Source organism: Odocoileus virginianus, chromosome 7 (genome assembly GCF_023699985.2).
Source record: "Odocoileus virginianus isolate 20LAN1187 ecotype Illinois chromosome 7, Ovbor_1.2, whole genome shotgun sequence".
Classification (NCBI taxonomy): domain Eukaryota; kingdom Metazoa; phylum Chordata; class Mammalia; order Artiodactyla; family Cervidae; genus Odocoileus; species Odocoileus virginianus.
This window is the reverse complement of record NC_069680.1, coordinates 66,345,483-66,366,170: the sequence shown is the minus strand read 5'-3', so window position 1 is coordinate 66,366,170 and position 20,688 is coordinate 66,345,483. Positions and strand designations below refer to the sequence as shown.

The following is a 20,688-nucleotide window of genomic DNA, read 5'->3' as shown; positions in this document are numbered from 1 at the left end:
TTCTAGTGTTTTGTTTGCCGTTGTTACTATTTTTTAAATGCTGTAGGACCAAACAGAATATGTCTGCATTTTGGGCTTCTGGCAACCACTTCATTTCGTTTGCTTTTATAAGAAGTAACTGTGTAGGACACTGCTCTGAGACTTGATTTTTGACATTTCTACGTGAAAGTTGTTTAATCCTGAACAAGTTGCTTGATTTCTGCTTTTGGCTTTTTTTCTTAAAAGCCACTTGACCTTGAACAAGTTGCTTTTCCTTCTTAGAACCTGTTTGTCCTCCATGTGAGAAGGGCAGGGCCGGTCAATCTTGAAGTGCCTGAGTCTGAAAAATCTATGGTTGTGACACTGTTTGCATTTACACTCACACCTCTTTTTATTATGCTTGTCTTTATTGCACTTTGCAGACCCTGCATTTTTTTTTTAAACAAATTGAAGGTTTGTGGCAAGCCTATTCAAGCAAGTCTATCTCATTTTTCCAGTAGTATTTGGTCTCTTCATGTCTCTGTGTCACATTTTTCTAATCCTCACAGTATTTCAAATATTTGCATTATTATTATATTTGTTATAGTGATCTGTGATTAGTGATCTTTGATGTCACTCTTATAATTCTTTTGTTTTTTTTGCAGTGGATTTCTTTCTAATTACAGTATGTTCATTATGTTTTATTATGCTGCTATTGTGTATAGTATATACAGACATATATATATAGTATATATAGACATGGTATGGTGTAAACATGGGAAAGAAAAAATTTCATGTGACTTGCTTTATTGTGATACTGCTTTACTGAGGTGGCCTGGACCCAAACACAGAACCCAAGATCTCCTGTGAGCACTTTGTTTGTATCACTCAGTCTCTGTCTTCTTAGTCCCTTTGGCCAGTGAACAAAGGCTTGTTTTAAGTCAAAGAGTTCTTGAAAGAGGCCTCTCTACGCCCACATAGAATCATTTTAGATATGGGTTTGAAAGTTACAAAAGAAGACTCATATCTGCTGGTCTGCCCTGGGCTAGGTGAGGAATATGCACAAAGCTATGTAGATTTTAGTGACTTTTCTGAGTTATAAAGCAGCTTTCTTTTTATATAGAGTTGGAAAATGGTATTGTAGTAGCTAGGCAGACATGATTCACCCTAACTAACTATGAACTGTTTCTTCCCTTATCACCAATATGATCAGGTCATTAAAGCAATTAAGGTCCTTGATGCCAACAACCATCAGAATCCCAAATGGGAGTGGCTATTGCTCGAAGGATTTCAGCAAATCAGTCTCTTCATGATCTGTACTGAGTTAAGATCAGCCTTCTCCTCAAGTTTGGCTCTTGGTTGCTATTTACATTAAAAAGTGGTTACTTAATCTGCTAATTTATTTCAGCAAATATTGCATAAGCCATCTGATATTTTAAACAATTTAAGCTCCAGAGGTAACAGCCCCATAAACGGTGTGGGTTAGTGTGATGCTATATGGAACATAACTTAAGAAGAGCACTTTTCCAGCTGTAGTTGGATATGTGGGTTGGTGTTTCAGCAACCTGCATAATCAGCACAAAGCCCAGGTCGTTAGAGTCTGCCAGCAGGAATCAGAAAACCTGCAAATCACCGGGAGAGTCCAAAAGTGCCTGGATGCAAGTGGTCCTCTGGAATCTGCCTGTCTGTTGAAAGCAGTATGGGAGACCATGACTTCCCAGGCAGGAATGAACAGCTGGCCTTGTTCCCACCAGAGAGCCTGAGGCCTTCACCAGCACGTTACCTGCAAGCCACATCCACAGGTTCAGTGCATCTGATGATGTCACCTTTCTATTTAGAACCAACCCAGAGCCTCCCAGTCCACTTGGAATAAGCTGCAGATTCCTTGCTGTGGCTGCAAAGCCTTCGTGGTCTTCTTCCCACCTCTCTCCCCGGCCTGGTTACTGTCACTGCTCACTTTACTGTCCCTCTTTTCACTCAGCTGCAGCCTCATTGGCTGTGGTGCTGGTCCTTAAACACTGTGACTTGCTTTTTACCTCAGGGCCTTTGCACTTGCTGTTTCCACCCCTAGAAAGCTCTTTGCCCAGATCCCCTCGTTGCCTGCCCCTTCCCATCTTGCTCCAGTGCTCTGTGCTCTCGTTTTACTTTTCAGATAGGACCTCCTGGACCATCACAGATAACACACCTCCCTAGTTAGTCTTTAACCTCTAGGTGTTTTATTTTTTGCACAGTTATTTGTCCTTATCTGGAAATGTATTGTGTATTCACTGGTATATTTGCTCATTGCCTATCTACCCCAATATAAAATAGGCTTCACTGGGGACAAAGGTGTTATATATCCTGCCAGGTATGAGCTTGGGACTTAGGGCAAGTTACATGGGCTTTCTGAGCCTTAGTTTCATCACTTGTAAAATAGAACCATCAATGTGTGCTGAGTTGCTCAGTCGTGTCTGACTCTTTGCGACCCCATGGACTGTAGCCCACCAGCCTCCTCTGTCCATGGGGATTCTCCAGGCAAGAATACTGGAATGGGTTGCCATGCCCTCCTCCATGGGATCTTCCCAACCCAGGGACTGAACCCAGGTCTCCCCCATTGCAGGCAGATTCTTTACCAACTGAGCTACCAGGGAAGCCCAGAAACACCAATGGAAGTCTGAATAACTGGGGTCTTATCTCCCTCTTAGGGATATTATGGGGATGAAATGAGAACACCAAGAGCCTGACCTGTGACTCAGCACCTTCTCCCCCTCATAGTGCTGAAGCTGAATAACCATCAACTCATTTTTTAGTCTATCAGTGAACCAATGTTTTTCTATCTAAAAGTCCTTAAAGCATGAGTGATAATGCCCATTTAGGAAACTTGTGATACATAATGTATATAATTCTTTGTTAGTTTATGTGAGCCTTTATTTCTGTGAGTTTACAAATATATGTTTTCACTGTATCAGGTTATTTACATCTTTGTACCTACAAGATGATATTCATTGATCTACCTTGAAAAATTCTTCAAAAAGTCATTTTGAATGCTAGTACTATACTGTATGCCATTTTATCTTTGCCTTTTTATTGGACATTTAGGTTACTTTCAGTTTTTTTCCTCTGTATTAGTAGTACTTCCATGAGCATCTTTATGCATAAGTATTTTACTGAACTTTTTTTTGTTGTTGTTCTCTTAAAACCGAACACGAGTAAGCAGAACTCATTCATTTCTTGAGTTTTCTGTATCAGGTTCAATGTACAGCACTGTGGGGAATTCCAAACAAGTCCATAACTCTTGAAGAAGTTGTACTGGTTGAGGAGATAAAGTTCAGACACATGAAACAGTAGGAGGCAACCACAGCGAGTATAAAATCAACTAAGGGCTAAACGATGTGGTTGCACGCAAGGTGCTGGAGGTGTTCTGAGGTAGAAAATCAGAGAGACAGTTGTCTGAGAAGGCCTACATGGAAGGTCCAATTTGACTTGGGCCTGGAGATTGGGTTGGGAGCAGAGGAGGCTTTCTGGGGTAGGAACCGTGTGAGTGAAGACCTGGAGGCAGGAGCCAGCCAGCCTCCATGCAGGCTGGGCTGCGGGTAGGAGCGCCCAGCAGATGTGGTGAGAGAGCTTGGATGGAGCCAGGAGTAGCGGTGCCGTCATCATGTGCTGGGCACTAACACGGAGGCTAAGGGTTATTACCATCATTCCAGGCGCACAGGGGTCTGCTCGGAACAACAATATGAGCCATTTGTACAAAAGACCGAAATGGAATCCAAATAACAGGTCCAGCTGCTCCAAATACCTCCCTCCCCCTGCAGTTAACATTTTACTACCCGACCGAGTAACTAATGAATCTGGCCCAACATAAATCCCCAGGCAGAAATCCCTGCTTGGGGTGTGTGTCTAGACATCCAGACCTGAGTGCAATTTGCACTTTGAACATTCAGCACCTTATCACTTGTGAGAAATCAAGTTTAATGGGGAGGATGGGGAGGTGTGGCTCCTAGCCCCCTCCCTCTGGCACACATACTGTCAAATAGGGGTCCCTTGGATAATGCCCGCATCAGGAGATGGAAAGGTCGTAACAGTGTTTGTGGTGTGGCTCTGGTCATTTGGAAGCACTGACTGGGAAGCACTTTCCGTCTCATTGCAGGCTGTGTTTTGTGAAGCTCAAGCTTCTCATGATAGCCATTGAGTACAAGTCCGCCAATCGAGAGAGCCGGTAAGTTCGCCGTGACCCAGCGCCCAGCTGACGTTTATGATGGTGAGCATGCAGGCTGGGAACATTCGGTTCACTTCTTAATGCGTTATTTATTTGCTTGGAACCCTAATGCAGCACTTCTCTGACTTGAAGTCACATTTCAAGGCATATTTAACTAGACCCTGCCACTTCTATCCCAGACACACCTGGCATCCCAAACGCCACTGGAGAGACTGTTTCTCTAGGGAAAGGAGTGAGGCATCCAGATCTCCACCTGATCACACCAACTTACACTTTTCACCCTTTAAATATAAAACTAGGGACAGACCCTGTCCTTAAACTCATGTTTACTGCTGTGAGCAAAAAGCAGGTGGACTCTGGCCTCCTTCAAAGCAGGAATGGGGCAGAGCCGTGATGGGAGATCACAGCTCTCTTGGAGCCAAATTACAGCAGCCTATTGTGTACCATATGTGTTTCTCCCGGTGCAACTGAAATCCAGGTGGCAGAATATCAGCTTCATGTAAATTAGCCCAGAGAACAGTGCTTGGAGGCAGGAGCCCTCTTTATTTATTTATTTTGTACTTAATTATGTGCAAATCAGACTGATGAGGGACCGGGTCTGGTCGAAATAGATAACACTCCAGTCAATATATGAGTTTGTGCTGGAAGGAGGAAGCATTGCCATTAACAAGGAATTTTTGTTAGAGTACTGGATGCATTACAGATAAAAGAGAGATGACTTTTTGCTCCTCAATTCTTATCAATAGCTTTAGAAGAAGGAGAGCTTACTGAGAAGTGCTCAGGCTTATGTCCCTTGCATTGACATCCATGTTAAAAAGTTTACCTGTAGGTGTCCAAAGGAATGGTGGAAATATCCTCCAACATATGCCTTATTAACTAATTGCGGGGCAAAACTAGAAGGTTCCTGCTATCATCATTTAAGGAGATTCCATTTTCTGAGTGAATGACTCAATAAAGCCAGACTTTCAAATATGTAGCCCATGTCTCTATGACCCAAACACAAGCAAACAAACAAACAAAATCAAACACTGGATTGTAAGCCAGTCAATCCAATGTTCTCTGTTACCTTAACCACCAGATCAGATTGCTCACAAAGTCAATCTGATCACATATTAAACTATTTTGAATATCCAAATCAACCAAAAGGAAGACAAAATGGTAGATTTGGTGGCCACATGGTAGACCATGGTCTTAGCAGTTGACAACTATTTATGTAGATGTATGTTTTTCTTCTCTGTGCTGGCAAAGTGAAGAATATTGTTTGCAAAACACCCAAGAGTTCTTGGCTATTTGCTGTTCAACAGATAAAATGGATGTTTCTGGGATTGTTGCTTGCCCAGGTTGTTGCCAATATACCCCTGTACCTGTGTAGGGGAAAATGTGTATCCTCGGTTTCTGCAAATGATATTCTCATGTTGCCAAGTTAGTAAATCTTTGTATAATTTAGTGTTCTCTATCACTTCTATGCACCTTTAAGGAAAAAAAATGGCATCATGTGGGTGATGCTGAAGAGTGTTTCTCAACCATTCTGGAATAATTCCATGGCAGGAGACTGCACCCTGAACCTTAACAAGCCATCTCCCACCTGCCACTTTTTGTTAACTAAGGAGGGAGAGAGAAAGACTGTTAACGGTTTCAATGTGAATCCACCGTCACCATTCTAAGAAAAAGAACACAGTGCTCTCCCTGAAGGCACAATCTTTTATTTGATAGATGCTCCAATTAATTCACAAATCAGAGATGTTTTCAACAAAGCCATATTTGTACATACAGGGAGCTTTTAGAATTTCCTTTTTCAGAAGAGGGAGAAAAGAACCGATAAGACCTGGGTTTAGCTTTCTGTGTATAGCTGCCAGCTTTAATCCTCAAACGTGGCTTGGTCTCAGTGTGGAAGCACATTGGTTCTTGTGGAAAAAGGTGTGTTGGAGGGAATGTGGATCATGCCTCCGAGAAAACACAGGACTCAAACACAATATCCGTGTTAAAAAGTACTGAACTTCTGACCCTTCCTGAGATAATCATTTTGATTTTGTTCTCCATTTAAAAATGTCCCATTTGCCTTCCTCTCCCATTTCCTAAGTGACTGGGTGTTAAAAGTCAGAGGACCACCCCGCACTTCTCTTTTCCACCCCTACCCCGTGCCTCTGACCTGTGTGAACTGCCTCCTTTGTTACTGTTTCACCCCCATGATACTGTTCCCATGCATTGCCAGAAAACCTTGTTTTCACATGCATCCTTGAAATAACTTGAAACAAAGGTTTTATTCCTTCTTTCCTTCTGGTGTCAGTCAATTGATTATCCAATTGTTTGATTTTCAATTCTTTTCTTGTCGTTTTGCAGAAGCCGAAAGCGGTATGCTCTCTTCGTTAACTTTCCTCCCAACTTGCACCCTCCGTCTTCACGTCTAACCACAGGACTAACCCTTTGCCAAGAATTCAGGAAGAGAGAGATTATATATATGTGTATACATATATATAATCTCATTCCCTTGTCTAGCCCCGTATATACATATATATGTGTGTGTATATATGTGTTTTTATATACAAACTTCTCTCCAACCAGAGTCCATCAAAACTGAAAGTAGCATATTGCTTTTCTTGTTTGATTTGTTGATTCTTTTGGATCATGCACTAACTTCTTTGCAGGAAACCTACACAAAACAAAGGCCCAATCCTGTTTTCAGTCATGGCACCAGCGATGGGAACAAATGCTCGCAGAGCTGACAAAGGAGAATGCTTCTCTCCAGCCCTTGGTGTCTGTTTCTGTCCTGTCTTCATGTGTTTTGGTGCCGTTTGTCTGCATACCACATCCACATTCCCAGTGACCTCCTCCGCCCTGTGTCTGGCTTCCAGTTTGTAGAGACAAATGTGTGTCCTTTTGTCCACAAAACAGAGACCAAGCCCTTACACTTAGCTCTCTTTCCTTATGCTAATTTTGATGGTAACATTTGACGTACTTTCTCCCTGGGCCAGTACTCAGTACAGACTTAGAACGCTGCTACTCAATTGCCAGGTCGTCACATTTGATTTACTGAATGAGTACTGTTTATTGAGATGAACTCGTGTTTCTCTTTCTTCCCAGTGTGTTTGGGCATATTTCTTAATATGACGTATCTCAGTTTCCACCATGTGACCTCACCCTGTTTTGCCGCTGTTTTACGTTGCACGAAGCATGACCAAATCCTCATCGATAGATTTTTTTTTTCCCCCCAACTCTTTGGGTTAATATTTGCAGTGTTGTTTTCTCAAAGACAGTGTTGTTGAAACATACTATTGAGACGCCTCCTTGTTCATCTTCTCTAGAGTTGTTTTGTTCTGTGGTTGTAGTCACTGTCGTGTGTTTTTGTTTGTAATTGTGTGTGTGTGTGTGTAACTATCTATCTGACACTCTTTCCAAAATCAGATTCTTCTGTGATTTTCTTGAGTAGAGGTGGCTTCCTGTCAGTTTGGTATTATTGATATGATCCAACTGCAAGAAGTTACTGCAACACTTTGCATCTTCAAAGGTCCACAGTGGTTGCGCCCCTGCTGTTGGCTTTTGGCCTTTGAGCCCTTTTATCTTGTGGTGAGGCATGTTGTGATATAGGCATGACTTGTCCTGAAGTGTATCAGAAAGTGACATGGTTTGCTCCCAGAACCAAATATCCAGCATGGTCCTTGCCAAATGAGCTCTCTTTCCCATCCCATATGCCTCCTGTTTTCCTTATGTGCAAAATAGATTTTAAAATGACATTTCTAAAATTACTGAGATGGATTCAGGCTCAACAAGTCCTTGCCCCTGTCATTGGCAGACCAATGGTCATTTGAGTGTGGCCAACTGGGAGCAATCTTTATGATGCTGTCTCTGTGTGAGTGAATTGGGCTCAAACATATTGAAGCATGGAATACACACCGTGCCCTTACATATATTTTATAGGAAAAATGCATGTGTCCAGTTGTATGGGACTCTAGCAGAATATATTTTATACCCAAGAAGAAATGAAAAGTTCCAGAAAGGCAATAAGATTTGTGATTTGGGGTTTCTTTAGGCTGTGCCTGAACATAGCCCATAAACTGCAGGGCAACCACTGGTCAAACCAAGTCCCATCTAATAGCAATCTCTGTGACCTTGTGTGGTCAGAAAGATCACTCCCCAGTGGCATGATTCATCTGGGCACAGCGTGAGCTAAAGTGCTAGATGGTCCTTATCTTTTTACTCTAGTTCATGAAGTCCCATTAGCTTGCTAGACACAGATATAATTACCATGTTATCAAGTACAAACTGTTTTCTCATGTGAGTGATATTTTTGTAATTGCTCAGGGAATGGTACGCTACACCTATCAAAATTGAGGGGAGGGAGGAGAGAAATACATACCTGTCATATTTATCCATAATGGATAAAAAGTTCGCTTTAAAAAAATGTGTTTCAGTTGAATGACTAATCCTTGGTTGTCCCCAAAAATAGCGACCAAGTAAAGTTTATGATGATTGAAGAAGGGATAACTAGATGTTTCCCAGTTGTTATGTGTAAGTTGTGGAGAAAGGGAACAAATCATTTTGCTGTCAAGCCCCAAATCCCCAGGAGTGTGGTCACTCCTTTGATAGGCCCAACTGGTGAGAATTGCCGCTTGGTCTTTGGAAGAACATCTGTGACTACCTTTCTCTTTATTAGAGAAGGAAAGAGACACTTTTGTAACTGAGGCCACTGCTTATGGTTTTCATTCATTCAAGAGAGTTGAAATGTGCCTATTGCAGGCAGGGCTTTAAGCTGATTGCTATGAGAAACTTGCTTATAAAAGTAAATAAAATAAGATTATGGTTTTCAGTCTTTTATTTAATTATGGTTTCCCTACAGAAAATAAATATTTGCTCCATAGAGTGTATAAGGAACCAAGAAATAAGTCTAGATACAAACCTAGGAAAAAGAGAGGGAGAGTAAGAATCCCTGGGGAGGGGGTCACACCAGCCCTTTGCCTCCAGCTGTTACTGAATGTTTTCAGTTGAAATTAACAAGGTCATAGAAAAAAAAAAGATCATTTATAGTTCCTTGAATTAAGAAAAAGTCCACCCCTGCCAAGAAGATGTCCCTATTGGAATTCTGCTAATTGATATATAGGCTTTTTTTTCTTAGAAATTTCCTTGATTCCTCACATGACACATCTTGAAGTTTATCTCTGATAAGCTAGTGAATTAGACAAAATTGGAGCAAAAGCCGATTTAAAGTGAGGCACAGGGAGGGAGACTTTTGGCAGTCATAAAAGCCAAACAAACGTAACATCTTTTGAGATCAAAGATCTTTGGAAAGATTTACATATTCCCATTAGAAGGTCAATAGCATATTCTAAGGGTAGCAAGCATTTGGCAGGAAAAAAAGTTACTTCTGTCTAGGATCCTTATCTTTTTATAGTTTGAAAGAGAGCAGGATTTAATGGATTTAAACTTTCTAGATTTGGAATGTGGATAGAAGACTCACTGTCTAAAATATCAAAAAGAGTAATAGTTTTCCTTAAAGAGACTTTGAAGGTTTGTACCCTTACACAGAAAGTATTATATGCAATGGTCCCCTGAAATCAGGGGCACATGCATCTTTACCCAACCCTTAAATCTATGAGTGGAATCCAGCACAACAAACTTCTTTGTGTATCTAGATGTCTTTCCTTCATTATTCTCAAGAGCTGAGCTCAGTCTTTTGATTCCCGCCCAGAAGGCTGCCTTAGCCTGAGCAGGATACTGCAAATGATGCAGCCTTAAGTCTCACACAGAGATGATGTGAAGCCTCCCCTCCTGTCCAAAAGAGAACAAGAAGGCATCCTAGAATCACACAGTCAGTGATGCCCTTGGAGGTGCTTACAGTGCCTTACACAATCAGTCATAAGATTTAAAGAACAGGGGGATAGTCCACTGTGCAGCCAAAAGCCAGTCCAGATGAGCCCATCTCCAGGTATGGCATGGGCATAAAAATACTTTGGATATCTCGGTCAGTACAGAGGTCTTCCAGTACCAGTAAGATGCCTCCTAGGTATTTCATTAGCACCAAAGATCAAACGGAGAGCAGTGATGCTCTGAGAAATTGTCTAGCTCTTGTTTAGTTGTCACTACCTTGCTTACTAATAACAGTGACCATGTATTAAGGACCTGCTTTGTGACCCCTCAGCACATAGTATGTATGTTATGTACTTTAATTCTCTTGGGACACTGTAAGCTAGCGATTATTGCCCCCATTTTACAGATGAGGAGAGTGAGGTTTATCAGCAGGTCCATGCCCAAGGCCAGGACCTGAGCTTGGCTGTCCGACACACACACCTGTTCCCTTAACCAACACAGGCATTGAAACTGAGATTTGAACACCAATGTGCCTTACATCAGTGCCCAAAATCTTTCCTCTCCGCCACACTGACTTGACGAAAGCAAGCTTGAAGGCTGTAATAAATTATCTCAACCTGCTGTCTCCAGAATGACAGTCCCAAATCCTCACTGTACGCCAATTCTTATTCACTGTTGCTAAAGAACAAAGGAAATGAAAAGAAACTTTCCATTGATAGGAACCGTGACACAATGGGCTTGATCACTGGAGTGCAATTAATGAAGCATATGATGCAAAAAAAAAAAAAGAAACAGGGTTTTGTGTGAGGCTTGTTTTGCTCCTACATGTCACCTAGACATTGATGAGTGTCAAATTTCCCCTTTTGAATTGCATTGTTAAAACTACGATAGGATTTCTTTTTCACTCAGAAGCTTCTTTTACATCCTTATATGAATACACATCAAAATGTAGGCTTATTCAACTTCAAGGAATTAGTTCCTTTAAACTCCAGAAGGACTCAGAATTTTCATGTATATTCCTGTATATTATTCTGGAGTGTACAGTTCTTCTCCCTATAATAACTTTATATAATTATGGGCAAGGTATTTTGGCATGAAGTTCTATGTTCCATTCTATGGGGCCAGCTAAAGTGATGATTTCATTAAAAATGAAATACACTTTTGGCTTTTTTGCAATAAAAAAAAACTAATATACATTAGCTTTCTATGCATCATCTCCCTTAATCCTTTGAAAAAAGTAACACAGACTATGCTTATCTTCATCTTGTATGTGAGGAAGTTGAATTCTAGGGAGGATTAGTAACTTGCCCAAAGTCAGACAGTAACTGAATGGTGGGGTTGGAATTTGGACCCAATTTCTTATTGCAGAACTAGGGCACGGGAGAACTGCCATACAGCACAGTCATGAGGATAAGAAAGTGTGCGAAATCCAGCCTTCTGCTTTTCTAAAACATCCCATTTAATTGACTTTGAAATAGGGACGCATTGAAACTGTGATAAGTTCTGACCCTCTTCCTCTATAATGGTGAAAAGTCAGAGGGCTGCTAAACCAAGGTGAAGAGTGGCTGAAGGGTGTGTTCAGGAGGTGCCTGTATGGAGCTCCTGCCCCTTGCAAACTGTGCTTTCGTGTGACCTGCTGCTTCCTGACTGGTGAGGAATCTCACTGTTGCCTGTGGTTCTAGGGCAGAACACTCAAATCTTCATAGACACTTGCTATCGTTTAGTGTTAATCACAGTGATCTCACAGAATCGGTTTCCTCCTGTCAGGTCTTGTTATTGGTAATAATCGATGCTTCTGTGACCGCCAACATTTTGCAATAATGATCTGCTCTGTGTTCTCCAAAGAGAACAAAAGTTCACCTGGGTCCTTCCTGTCTTGCTACAGATGCATTACTGTGCTGGCCACGGCACTTTGGAATGGTTTTACCAGCAGTAAAAGATGACGTCTTAAATGCCATCGTCCGTTTTAATTGTTTTAGACAGTTGAGGAGTTCCTTTAGCCTGATTCTAGACATCTATTACCATAGACACCAACTTTTCAGATCAAAAAATAACTCTGTGGCATCTAGTGCTGTATTTACAATGCCTCAATTCTGTGTCCCTTAAGCTCAAAGCCTCATCTCTGTCTCTATGTAAAATAGTCTGTATTCTGCTTTTGATCTGAAGACAGTTAAGTTTGTTTGTTTCATCCATTTATTAGATTAGGATACATTTATCTCTCTGTCAGTCCAAACACAGCTTGGTCAGCTAATCTATTTATACAACTTTGAAATAGGACAGTGTATATTTAGGTTTATACTTCCCCCATGGGGGAAGTTTTTTTTAGGGATAATTTTCATTTGTTTTTTCTAATTACAAGTTGGCCCCAATCAGGATATACTAGACACATACGTTATTCAAACACTCCCATACATTTTTGTAAACAGCAGACTGGAATCACTAAGTATTTCCAATTGCTGGCATTTTTTTTTTTTTTTTCTCATTGTCAGGGTAGATGCAATTCTTTCTACCTAGGCTGCAATGGAATCCACTTCCACATCCGTATCAACGTTATGCAGATATGCTGTTTGCTTCTACGTTGGTTACAGGCATCCCGTACCATTCCCTGTAGTAATGTGTGGTGTGTATACATGTATGTTTCTGTATGCATATAGGGGTCCCATTAATACCCTGATCTAATGGAAAATCAGTGTAGTCATAGCTCTGTTAGACCAATAACACTCAACACTGACCATCAACAGTAATTTCCAAAACAATACATGATTAGGAACTTTGCCTCAAACCAGAAGCCCATGGCAATCCCATTGTACAAACTCAGCCCTAAAATCTGGATTTGCTTTGATATCTGCAACTGGAGTGTGCCAGCCTGGGAACCTGGCAGCAGAACTTTATGATGGCATCATCCAATTAAATGTGTAGGGCCGTGAAGATCAGGCTCTAGACAAAATCTTTGGGGAAAGCATTAGACTAGTGGGCCCCCTATAAAGTTAACAATATGGTGTAGTCTTTAAAGTTTTCTTCAGATCATGACCTCATAACTATGTCTTTTTGTTTGTTTTTGTTTCACTGAGCAGTATATTAATTAATCCTGGAAACCATCTTAAGATCCAAGAAGGTACTTTAGGATTTTTCATCGCAAGTGATGCCAAAGAAGTTAAAAGGTAAGAGTTTATTTTCACTTGCCTTTGTTTTTGGCTCAGCTGTACCTATCTCCATGCACTGAGATTTGCTTTCAGTGTCTACTGGACCCTAACCCCAGAAGTGCTTAACATGTCTGTTTCCATCAAATGGTTCTGAACCTTAGGAAAAAGAGATTGTGCTTTGACATGCTTTCATGGACTCCTCATCACACAATGAGTTCCATACCTTTGAGTTAGAATAATGACATTTTAGACCTGGGAGACCCTAGATATCTGGTCTTGCATTTTCCAAGTGAAGAAAGTGAGTCTCAGGGAGATTAAGCGATTGTTCAAGATCATCCTAATTCCTGATGACCCAGGACAACATAGGATAATAGCCCCTCATCTAGTGCTCTTAACATTATCCAGGCAAATTTGCTTGAGAAGTCTCCATTTTCTACTTTAAGTGTCAAATGGAATCTCAAAAAAGTTTGGATTAATTTCAGATGAAATGCCAAACTGGCTCTATTTCTATTGGTGGCCTTTCTGGATGAGTGGCTGACTTTGTCAGGTTTAATCTTAAGCCTCTGTAGGTACAATCCAGGATTTCATTGGCCTCAGTGTTTCACGATACTTTTGTTCATATTCTCAAACCTGTTTAAACAGCCCAGGAAATCATAGGACTTTCTGCAGAATACCATGGAGTATTGTTGTATTTGATTTTAGCCTGTAACTAGAAAAAATTTACTAAAAGAAAAATGTGACTCAGATGGTCAGAAAGGTCACCCAGCTCAAGGACAATGTTACATAAAATATCTTAAATAAACGATGAATTGTTCAGGTGTGTCATTTTTATATTAAGCCTATTGTCTTCACTAGGCTTCCTAGGGGCTCAGTGGCAAAGAATCTGCCTGCCAATGCAGCAGACACAGGTTTGATCCCTGGATTGGGAAAATCTCTTGGAGGAGGAAATGGCAACCCACTGCAGTATTCTTGCCTAAAAGAGTCCCATGGACAGAGGAGCCTGGTGATCTACAGTCCATAGGGTCACAAAGAGTCAGAAACGACTTAGCGACTGAGCATAAGAACATTGTCTTCATCCAGTGACCTCCTATTCAAAGTCAGGCTGGTGCTGGGTATTCTACAGTCCTTGTTTCTAGTCCTCAAAATAACCTGGTGAGGTTGGTCTTCTGAAATTCTCCAGGCTTCAGTTTCCTCATCTGTGAAATTGAGACAAATGATTTGTACAAGGCCAGGCAGCATATAAGCAAGTAGCAGAGCCCAAGTGGAATTGGTCTTTCCTTTTCTAAGGAAATTTTTGACCACAGTTAGAAACACTAGCAAATTCGTTTGCAGAGTTCCATGTGTGCCAGCTGTGTTCCAAGTTCCAGATAGCAGACACCGATGAACTCATTTAATCCTCTCAACAGACTGTGAGACAGGGAGCGTTGCTACTGACATTTACATGTGAGGAAACTGAGGCACAGATTAATTAATTAACTCACCCAAAGCCACAGGGCTACTGGGTTATAAGGCCAGGGTTTAAAACCAGCAAGTCCCATTCCAGAGCTTACATTCTTATTTGCCGAGAGGTGAACCTGCCATGCTGAGCACAGACCTGTGAGATTTGACAGCTGACACTTGTTTTATTCCTCTTCATCCTCTCTTAAAAACTAGCCCTGCTAGTTATAAAAGCTTTTAGGGGGACTTCTCTGGTGATCCAGTGATTAAGACTCCATGCTCCCAATGCAGGGGGCATGGGTTCAATCCCAGGTTGGGGAACTAAGAGCCCACATACCTGTGGTACAGCCAAAAAAAAAAAAAAAAAAAAACTCAGGAAAAAAAATGGGGTGTAGAAGCTAAAGAAAAAAAATCCTGAAACTGAGGTATCTAATGACTTAAATTTACTTCTGCAAATTGGGAAAGGATTGTCCTTATTCAGGTGAAAGAGCAAAAGCTCCTTATCCAGTTCATAGAGCCTCACCTTTTCCAGAAGTACCCCCCAAACTGGGGTCACCTGCAAGAGGAAAGCGAGGCTAACTGGGACTGAAGCCCCTCCGGGTCTTCTGGGAGAGAAGGTTGATCCCTTGACCAGACACAAGACACAACAGCTGGAAGCAGTGCCCAGCACTGTGCATAGGGGGCTGTGAGCACAGCGCACCATTGATCACAAATACCTCCCAGATAGCAAGTATAACATGAAGCTCCTATTTGGGTAATTCTATTTCCTATTGCATCTCTCACTAATGAATGTCACAAATACCAGGCAGTCCAAAAAACAAATTACCTCCTGTGTTAGGGAGTACAATATGTCTCATCTCAGTGCTTTATGGTGTTCACAAATACATGCTGACACAATCAGCCTCGACACCAGCCTGTAATTTTCCGTGGTGTGTGATGTGTCAAGAGCAAATGCTGTCAGTTAGGGGACTGAAAACCACAGAAAGGACATTGGAGGTTTGCAGGGAACTAAACAAATTTTGTAAAATGGAAAAGTAGATTATGATGATCTAGTGTTGAGTTTGCACCTTCCGTTGCAAAAAAGTGTTGGGAAAAAGTTAATGGATTGTAGCTCAGAGAAACTTTCTGATGTAGTGCTTTATGAAAGAGGGTTGAAACCCTCCAAGCATTATCTTACTCCTTCATTCATCAAACATCTGCAGGTCACTCGCTTTTGAGAACACTCTGTACTAGGTGCCAGGGAAGCAGTGGTGAACAGTGGGAAGGAGACACTGCTTTCATGGGCTCACATTCTAGGGAGGAGAGAATTGCACTTTTGTTTGTTCATGATGCAAAGAATTAATGTAACTGTCACTGATTTAGATTGCCGGTAAGTGATGGCTGCTCTGAGGGAGAGATATTGGAGCGGAGGTGATGAAAAAGAATCCATTGAACAGGGATCAGAAGGGAAGAGGAGACATGGTGGTAACAATTTTGTTGTGTTTAGGGAACCGAGGGGGAGAAAGTGGTTGAGATGAGGCTAGAGGGAACAGTGGGGGCTGAATTCCATAGGACTTTATACAGAGGCTGTGTTATTACATGGAATCATGGATGGTCTTAAGCTGGAGACGATGTATTAAAAGGTGTTTCCATCTGCATGGTAGAGAATGGGACGTAGTGGGGGTGGGGGAGAGGAGGCCCATGAACTTGGGGGCTGCTGCATAGTTTAGGTGGGAAAGGATAATTTTGGCTCCATTGGTGAGTAGAGGTGGAGAGAAGTGAGACCAATTCAGAATACATTTTACAGAGTCTGTAAGACCCTCTGATGATATAAGGATATAAGAAGTGAGAGGAAAAAGAGGAATCAAGAATGGAGCCTAGATCTGGAACTTACACTCCTGGGGGGGATGATGGCTCCATCTTACCAAGATAGGGTAAACTGGGAAAGGAGCAAGATCAGGGTGGCAGGAAATTAATAATTCTATCTGGACTAGGATAAGTGGGCAATACGCACTAAACATACACATGGAGATGTCATACAGCCAGTGGGACCTAAGATTCTGGCATTCTGGGAAAAAGTGAGGGCTGGAGATGTGCATTTGGATGGCTGCTATAACAGTGAGGGTCCTGGCCAGAAACAAATGACATGCTTAAATGGGAAAAGGAAGGAGAGTTTTATGAGGGGACCACATAAAGCTATGGGCACAGAGTTAAGGAAAACTAGCAAGGGATGACAAAGCACCCCGGAGCTCACAACAGACAGGAGCCACTCTCAGCTCTGGATCTGCAGACTCAAAGGAGGGCTGTCAGAACATGGTGAGAAAGGTGGTGTAGGAAACACTGCTTGGCGGGAGGTGGGTCCTTCAGTAAAGGAATCTCATCACTGCCATTTCCTACCACTTTTCACCCTCCAGTCTCCTGCCGGCCCCTCCCATTGGCCAAACGCAACAGGAAACCTGAGGACAAGGAGACCCTAAAGGCCAGCTTTGCAGGATGCAGATCTGGTCTTGATGATAGACGGGGCAAGGTCACCAACTGGAGAAGGGGTGGGGTGAGGAGGAGAGGGAGTGGTGAGGAGAGGAGAGAGAGTTGACATGGGAGGAGGAGGTACGAGGTGGGGGATCCTGAGAAGTGTGAAAAGGTCCCTGGCATGCCCAACCATGGATTTAAAGTGAAATCAGTTGGCACAGAGGTGTGTTCCTCTCCCCAGCAAGGCTCAGCTGCTTGGGTACAGCTGTACAGAGGGGCAGGGCTTTGCCAGGTGAGCATGGGAGGCAGAGATGGGTGGGGAAGTGCAGAGAAGTGCCTCTTAGCAAGAATCAGCTGGAGCTTAGATACTCTGCACTCTTCGGCTGAGGGGGGGCGGGGTACGTCTCCAGGTCACCACAGGCCCCTCCACCCCACCCCCATTTCACTCATCAAGTTTACATGTCTGGCCCTTTGCATATTTCATTTTCAGAATCCAGCTTTAATTCATGAAATAATCATACTTTACCTTTTTAGTCATCTATTCACACCCATCATTGTCTCACCATCTCTTTAGTGGAGAATGTGTTAAGACCTTGGGCTCTGGCACTAGACTGTGAATTTGAATCCTGGCTCTGCTACTCTTCTCTTTGTGACCTTGGGCAGGCCACTTAACTTCTGTGTACTTCAGTTTCCTTATCTGTAATTCAGAGATAATAATCATATCTCTTTCAAAGGATTGTTTGAGAATCAAATATGTTAAATGTGTTAATGCTTATAGCATGTTTAAAACAGCTCCTGAGCTATCATCTGTGCTCTGTAAATGCATTTTTGTTACAATTATTATTATGTGTAGAAACATCAAATGGGGGAGAAAATGTCCAAGGGAAATGAAAGAAAAATTGCTTCCTCCTTTCCTGTCCTTCCCCTTTCAAGGCAAGTCATCACTGATTGGGTTCTTAGCCACACTGTCACTCAGGCAAGCAATCCGCTACCTTTTTTTTTTTTTTTGCAAGATGGTTGAGAACTGGCATTTTAAGCAGTGGCTGAGCTGCTAAGGTGGAAAGAGCTCTGGGCTTGACTCTAGAAGTCCTGGAGTCGGCTAAGGTCTAGACAGGATGACTTTGCGCAGATCATGACAACCTCCTCGATTTACAGATGAGGACACTGAGTCCCAGGGACTTTGGCTGCAAGATCTACACAATCTCTTCCAGATCCCAAAGTCTTAAAGTTGGTTTCCAGCCAGTGCCATCCATAAATGAAGTCCTATGAGAAACAAAAAGGAACCGAGAATAGCATGGTCAAGAAATGTGTTTGTTTCTTTATAGCCTAGGTCAAGGAAAGGCCATGTTTATCCTTGGCATTCAATTGTATGTTGGGAGTGATGAAGGTGGTGAGCCAGAAATTTTGTTGGTCTGCTTATTCAGAAGGTTGTTCCGGTAAATTTCATCACTATCACAGTACCCACCCCCTCCCCAGTACTGAAAGGGTGCAGGCTCCCAGTGCTGTTCTTCCAGGCCCTGTACATTTTAAACAGTGCTCCAGTGGCCTTGCTTTGTCTCATCCAGAGTATCTCCAATACAGCCAATGCACCTTGTAATCACGTATTGACGCTTGAGGCACATGAGGGGATTTTCTTGTTGATTGCTGCCTGTGGGTCTCCTCCTTTCTACCCAGGTTTAGTTCTCTACCCCAACCCTATAACACTCTCTGCCCAACCCATCCCTGGGTCAAATGAACTATGCTCCTTAGTAAGAAGAAAACCTTCACTGATGCAGTATTCTCAGGTCCGGAGAGCGTGGGAGAGGGTCCAGCCTGTTTGGGAGTAAGTATGGGCTGCGAATTCCCAGAAGGAATTTGACAGAGGACCCCCATGACTTTCCCTTCTTCTTCTACCTTGCTTACCTTGGCTGACAAGAGAACGTGCTTTCAAAGTGACAAGGCTGATATTTTTATTTCACTCAGGAATGCCATCCTTGTGCCTTTTTAATACCTATTTGATCAGACCATGAGGATGTCAGGGATGTATTTAACCTCCCACTGAGGGCCCAGAGCTGGTTGCCCACGTGTTCTGATGAGTGGCATTGAGGACTGTTCTCCAAAATGAAAGAGGGGAGGGCAGACGTGGTGTGTCATGTCAGCAAACCCTCTCCCAGCTCCTTTTCAAATAAAAGTTTATGAAAAGAAGCACTAACTCAAATTGCAGAATCCTGTGTTTGAAGTAAATGGTCTTGCAACAAACATTTCCGTCTATGAATGTCTAAACCTTTCAGAAGATTAAAGGAAATTAGTGCTGGCGTGTTTCATTAATTTGGCACCATGGTGGAGGAAATGTGGTCCTCATTTCACTTGGGTGGATTATGAAACGTGTCAGTTTTTCCATTCTCTCTCTCCAGGGCATTTTTTTACTGCAAGGCCTGTCATGATGACATCACGGATCCCAAAAGGATAAAAAAATGCGGCTGCAAACGGCGTAAGTAGTGTTTCTTTCCCCCTTCCCTCCCTCTCTCCTTCCTCTTTTCCCCCAATTCATTTCCCTTCTCCTTTTCTTTTTAAAGAAACACTAAACATCAAGAGGGTTCTTGAATATGTTTATGTTTCACCCCACAGTTTAAGGAGACATGAAATAAATACTTGTCCTCACTTGATCAGAGCAGAGGATGGAAAATCGCCACCATCAACACCTTGGTGTGAACCTCATGCCTAATCCCCACTTCTTGACTCTAAAGGGATGCCTAGGTAGCTGTGTCCATCAAACACAGTAAATGTGATCTATGTTTGAGATGGAGAGCAGCCGAGGCCCTGGAGGAGGGGATGTTTTTGCATGGTGATTTTCAGTGGACTAGGGGCTCTCAAGTGTAAAGGTGGCTGTTGCTAGGGTTGAAGGGAAACTGAGTCTGAGGATTTGGGAACTGATTCTCTTCCCACTTGGGATCCTTGCTGGATTGGTTACCAGAGGTCAGAGTTTTTAGTTGTGATACCCTCAGACTGGCCCAAGGGAAGAACTTGGTCATCACCAATGGACTTTATATGCCATTGCCTGGTGACCAAATCTCAAACACCATACTCTTTGGGATGTATATAGGCTGCTGGCCTATCTCATCTCAAACTCCTTACAAAGCAGCCAGTAGGACTTCTTGAGGAGGATATGGTAAATCAGGAATGGTGGATGGTGAACTCTTGACCTAAAGCACTAGGACTTCAAGTGAAGCTTGCAGTCATTATATTGCATTGTCTAATAGAAGTTGTTCACAACCCTGGAGAAAACAGCAATAGTGATTCCTTCCTTCCTGTGGTCATTTTAATATTTCCAGAGCTCTTGAGCTCTTTATGATCATTATTATCTTTGATCTTCAGCATAACCCTGCATAGTTGGCAGCAGGTATTATTAATCCCATTTTACAGAAAGTGGAAAGTGAGGCTCCAAGTTTAGTGGGAAGATGAGATTGATGAGATCACACAGATCCAACAGACAGGGGCTCAGGCTCACCTGAAGACCTCTCTTGATGTTATGCCCTAGTCTTTTTTGTAAGAGAGAAGGGCAGGGTGAGTGATCTTGGATCTGAAGAGTAAGAACCCAATTATAAAAGATCACCCCACAAAATACTTTTTCACAAGCACGCACATGGGCTTGTGTCAATCTTGTGGCAAATGCTCATGGGAAGCACTCTTAGTCTGGAGACGTTTCTTCAGAAATATTCTAGG

The 20,688-nt window shown here is 42.4% G+C and overlaps 1 protein-coding gene across 30 annotated transcripts in view; it reads left to right on the top strand.

Annotated features, from left to right (window-relative positions):
* Positions 1–20,688, top strand: part of KCNMA1 (potassium calcium-activated channel subfamily M alpha 1) — a 752,676-nt gene that overhangs the window by 585,460 nt on the left and 146,528 nt on the right. For 22 of the 30 annotated variants that reach the window (XM_070470892.1, XM_070470891.1, XM_070470896.1 and 19 more), the window contains 3 exons: positions 4,088–4,156; positions 13,033–13,119; positions 19,380–19,456. In XM_070470892.1, coding sequence (XP_070326993.1) covers positions 4,088–4,156; positions 13,033–13,119; positions 19,380–19,456 — 233 coding nt within the window. Of the gene's footprint in view, positions 1–4,087; positions 4,157–6,496; positions 6,509–13,032; positions 13,120–19,379; positions 19,457–20,688 lie in introns of all 30 variants that reach the window. The other 8 variants (XM_070470912.1, XM_070470893.1, XM_070470905.1 and 5 more) reach the window with 1 other exon arrangement.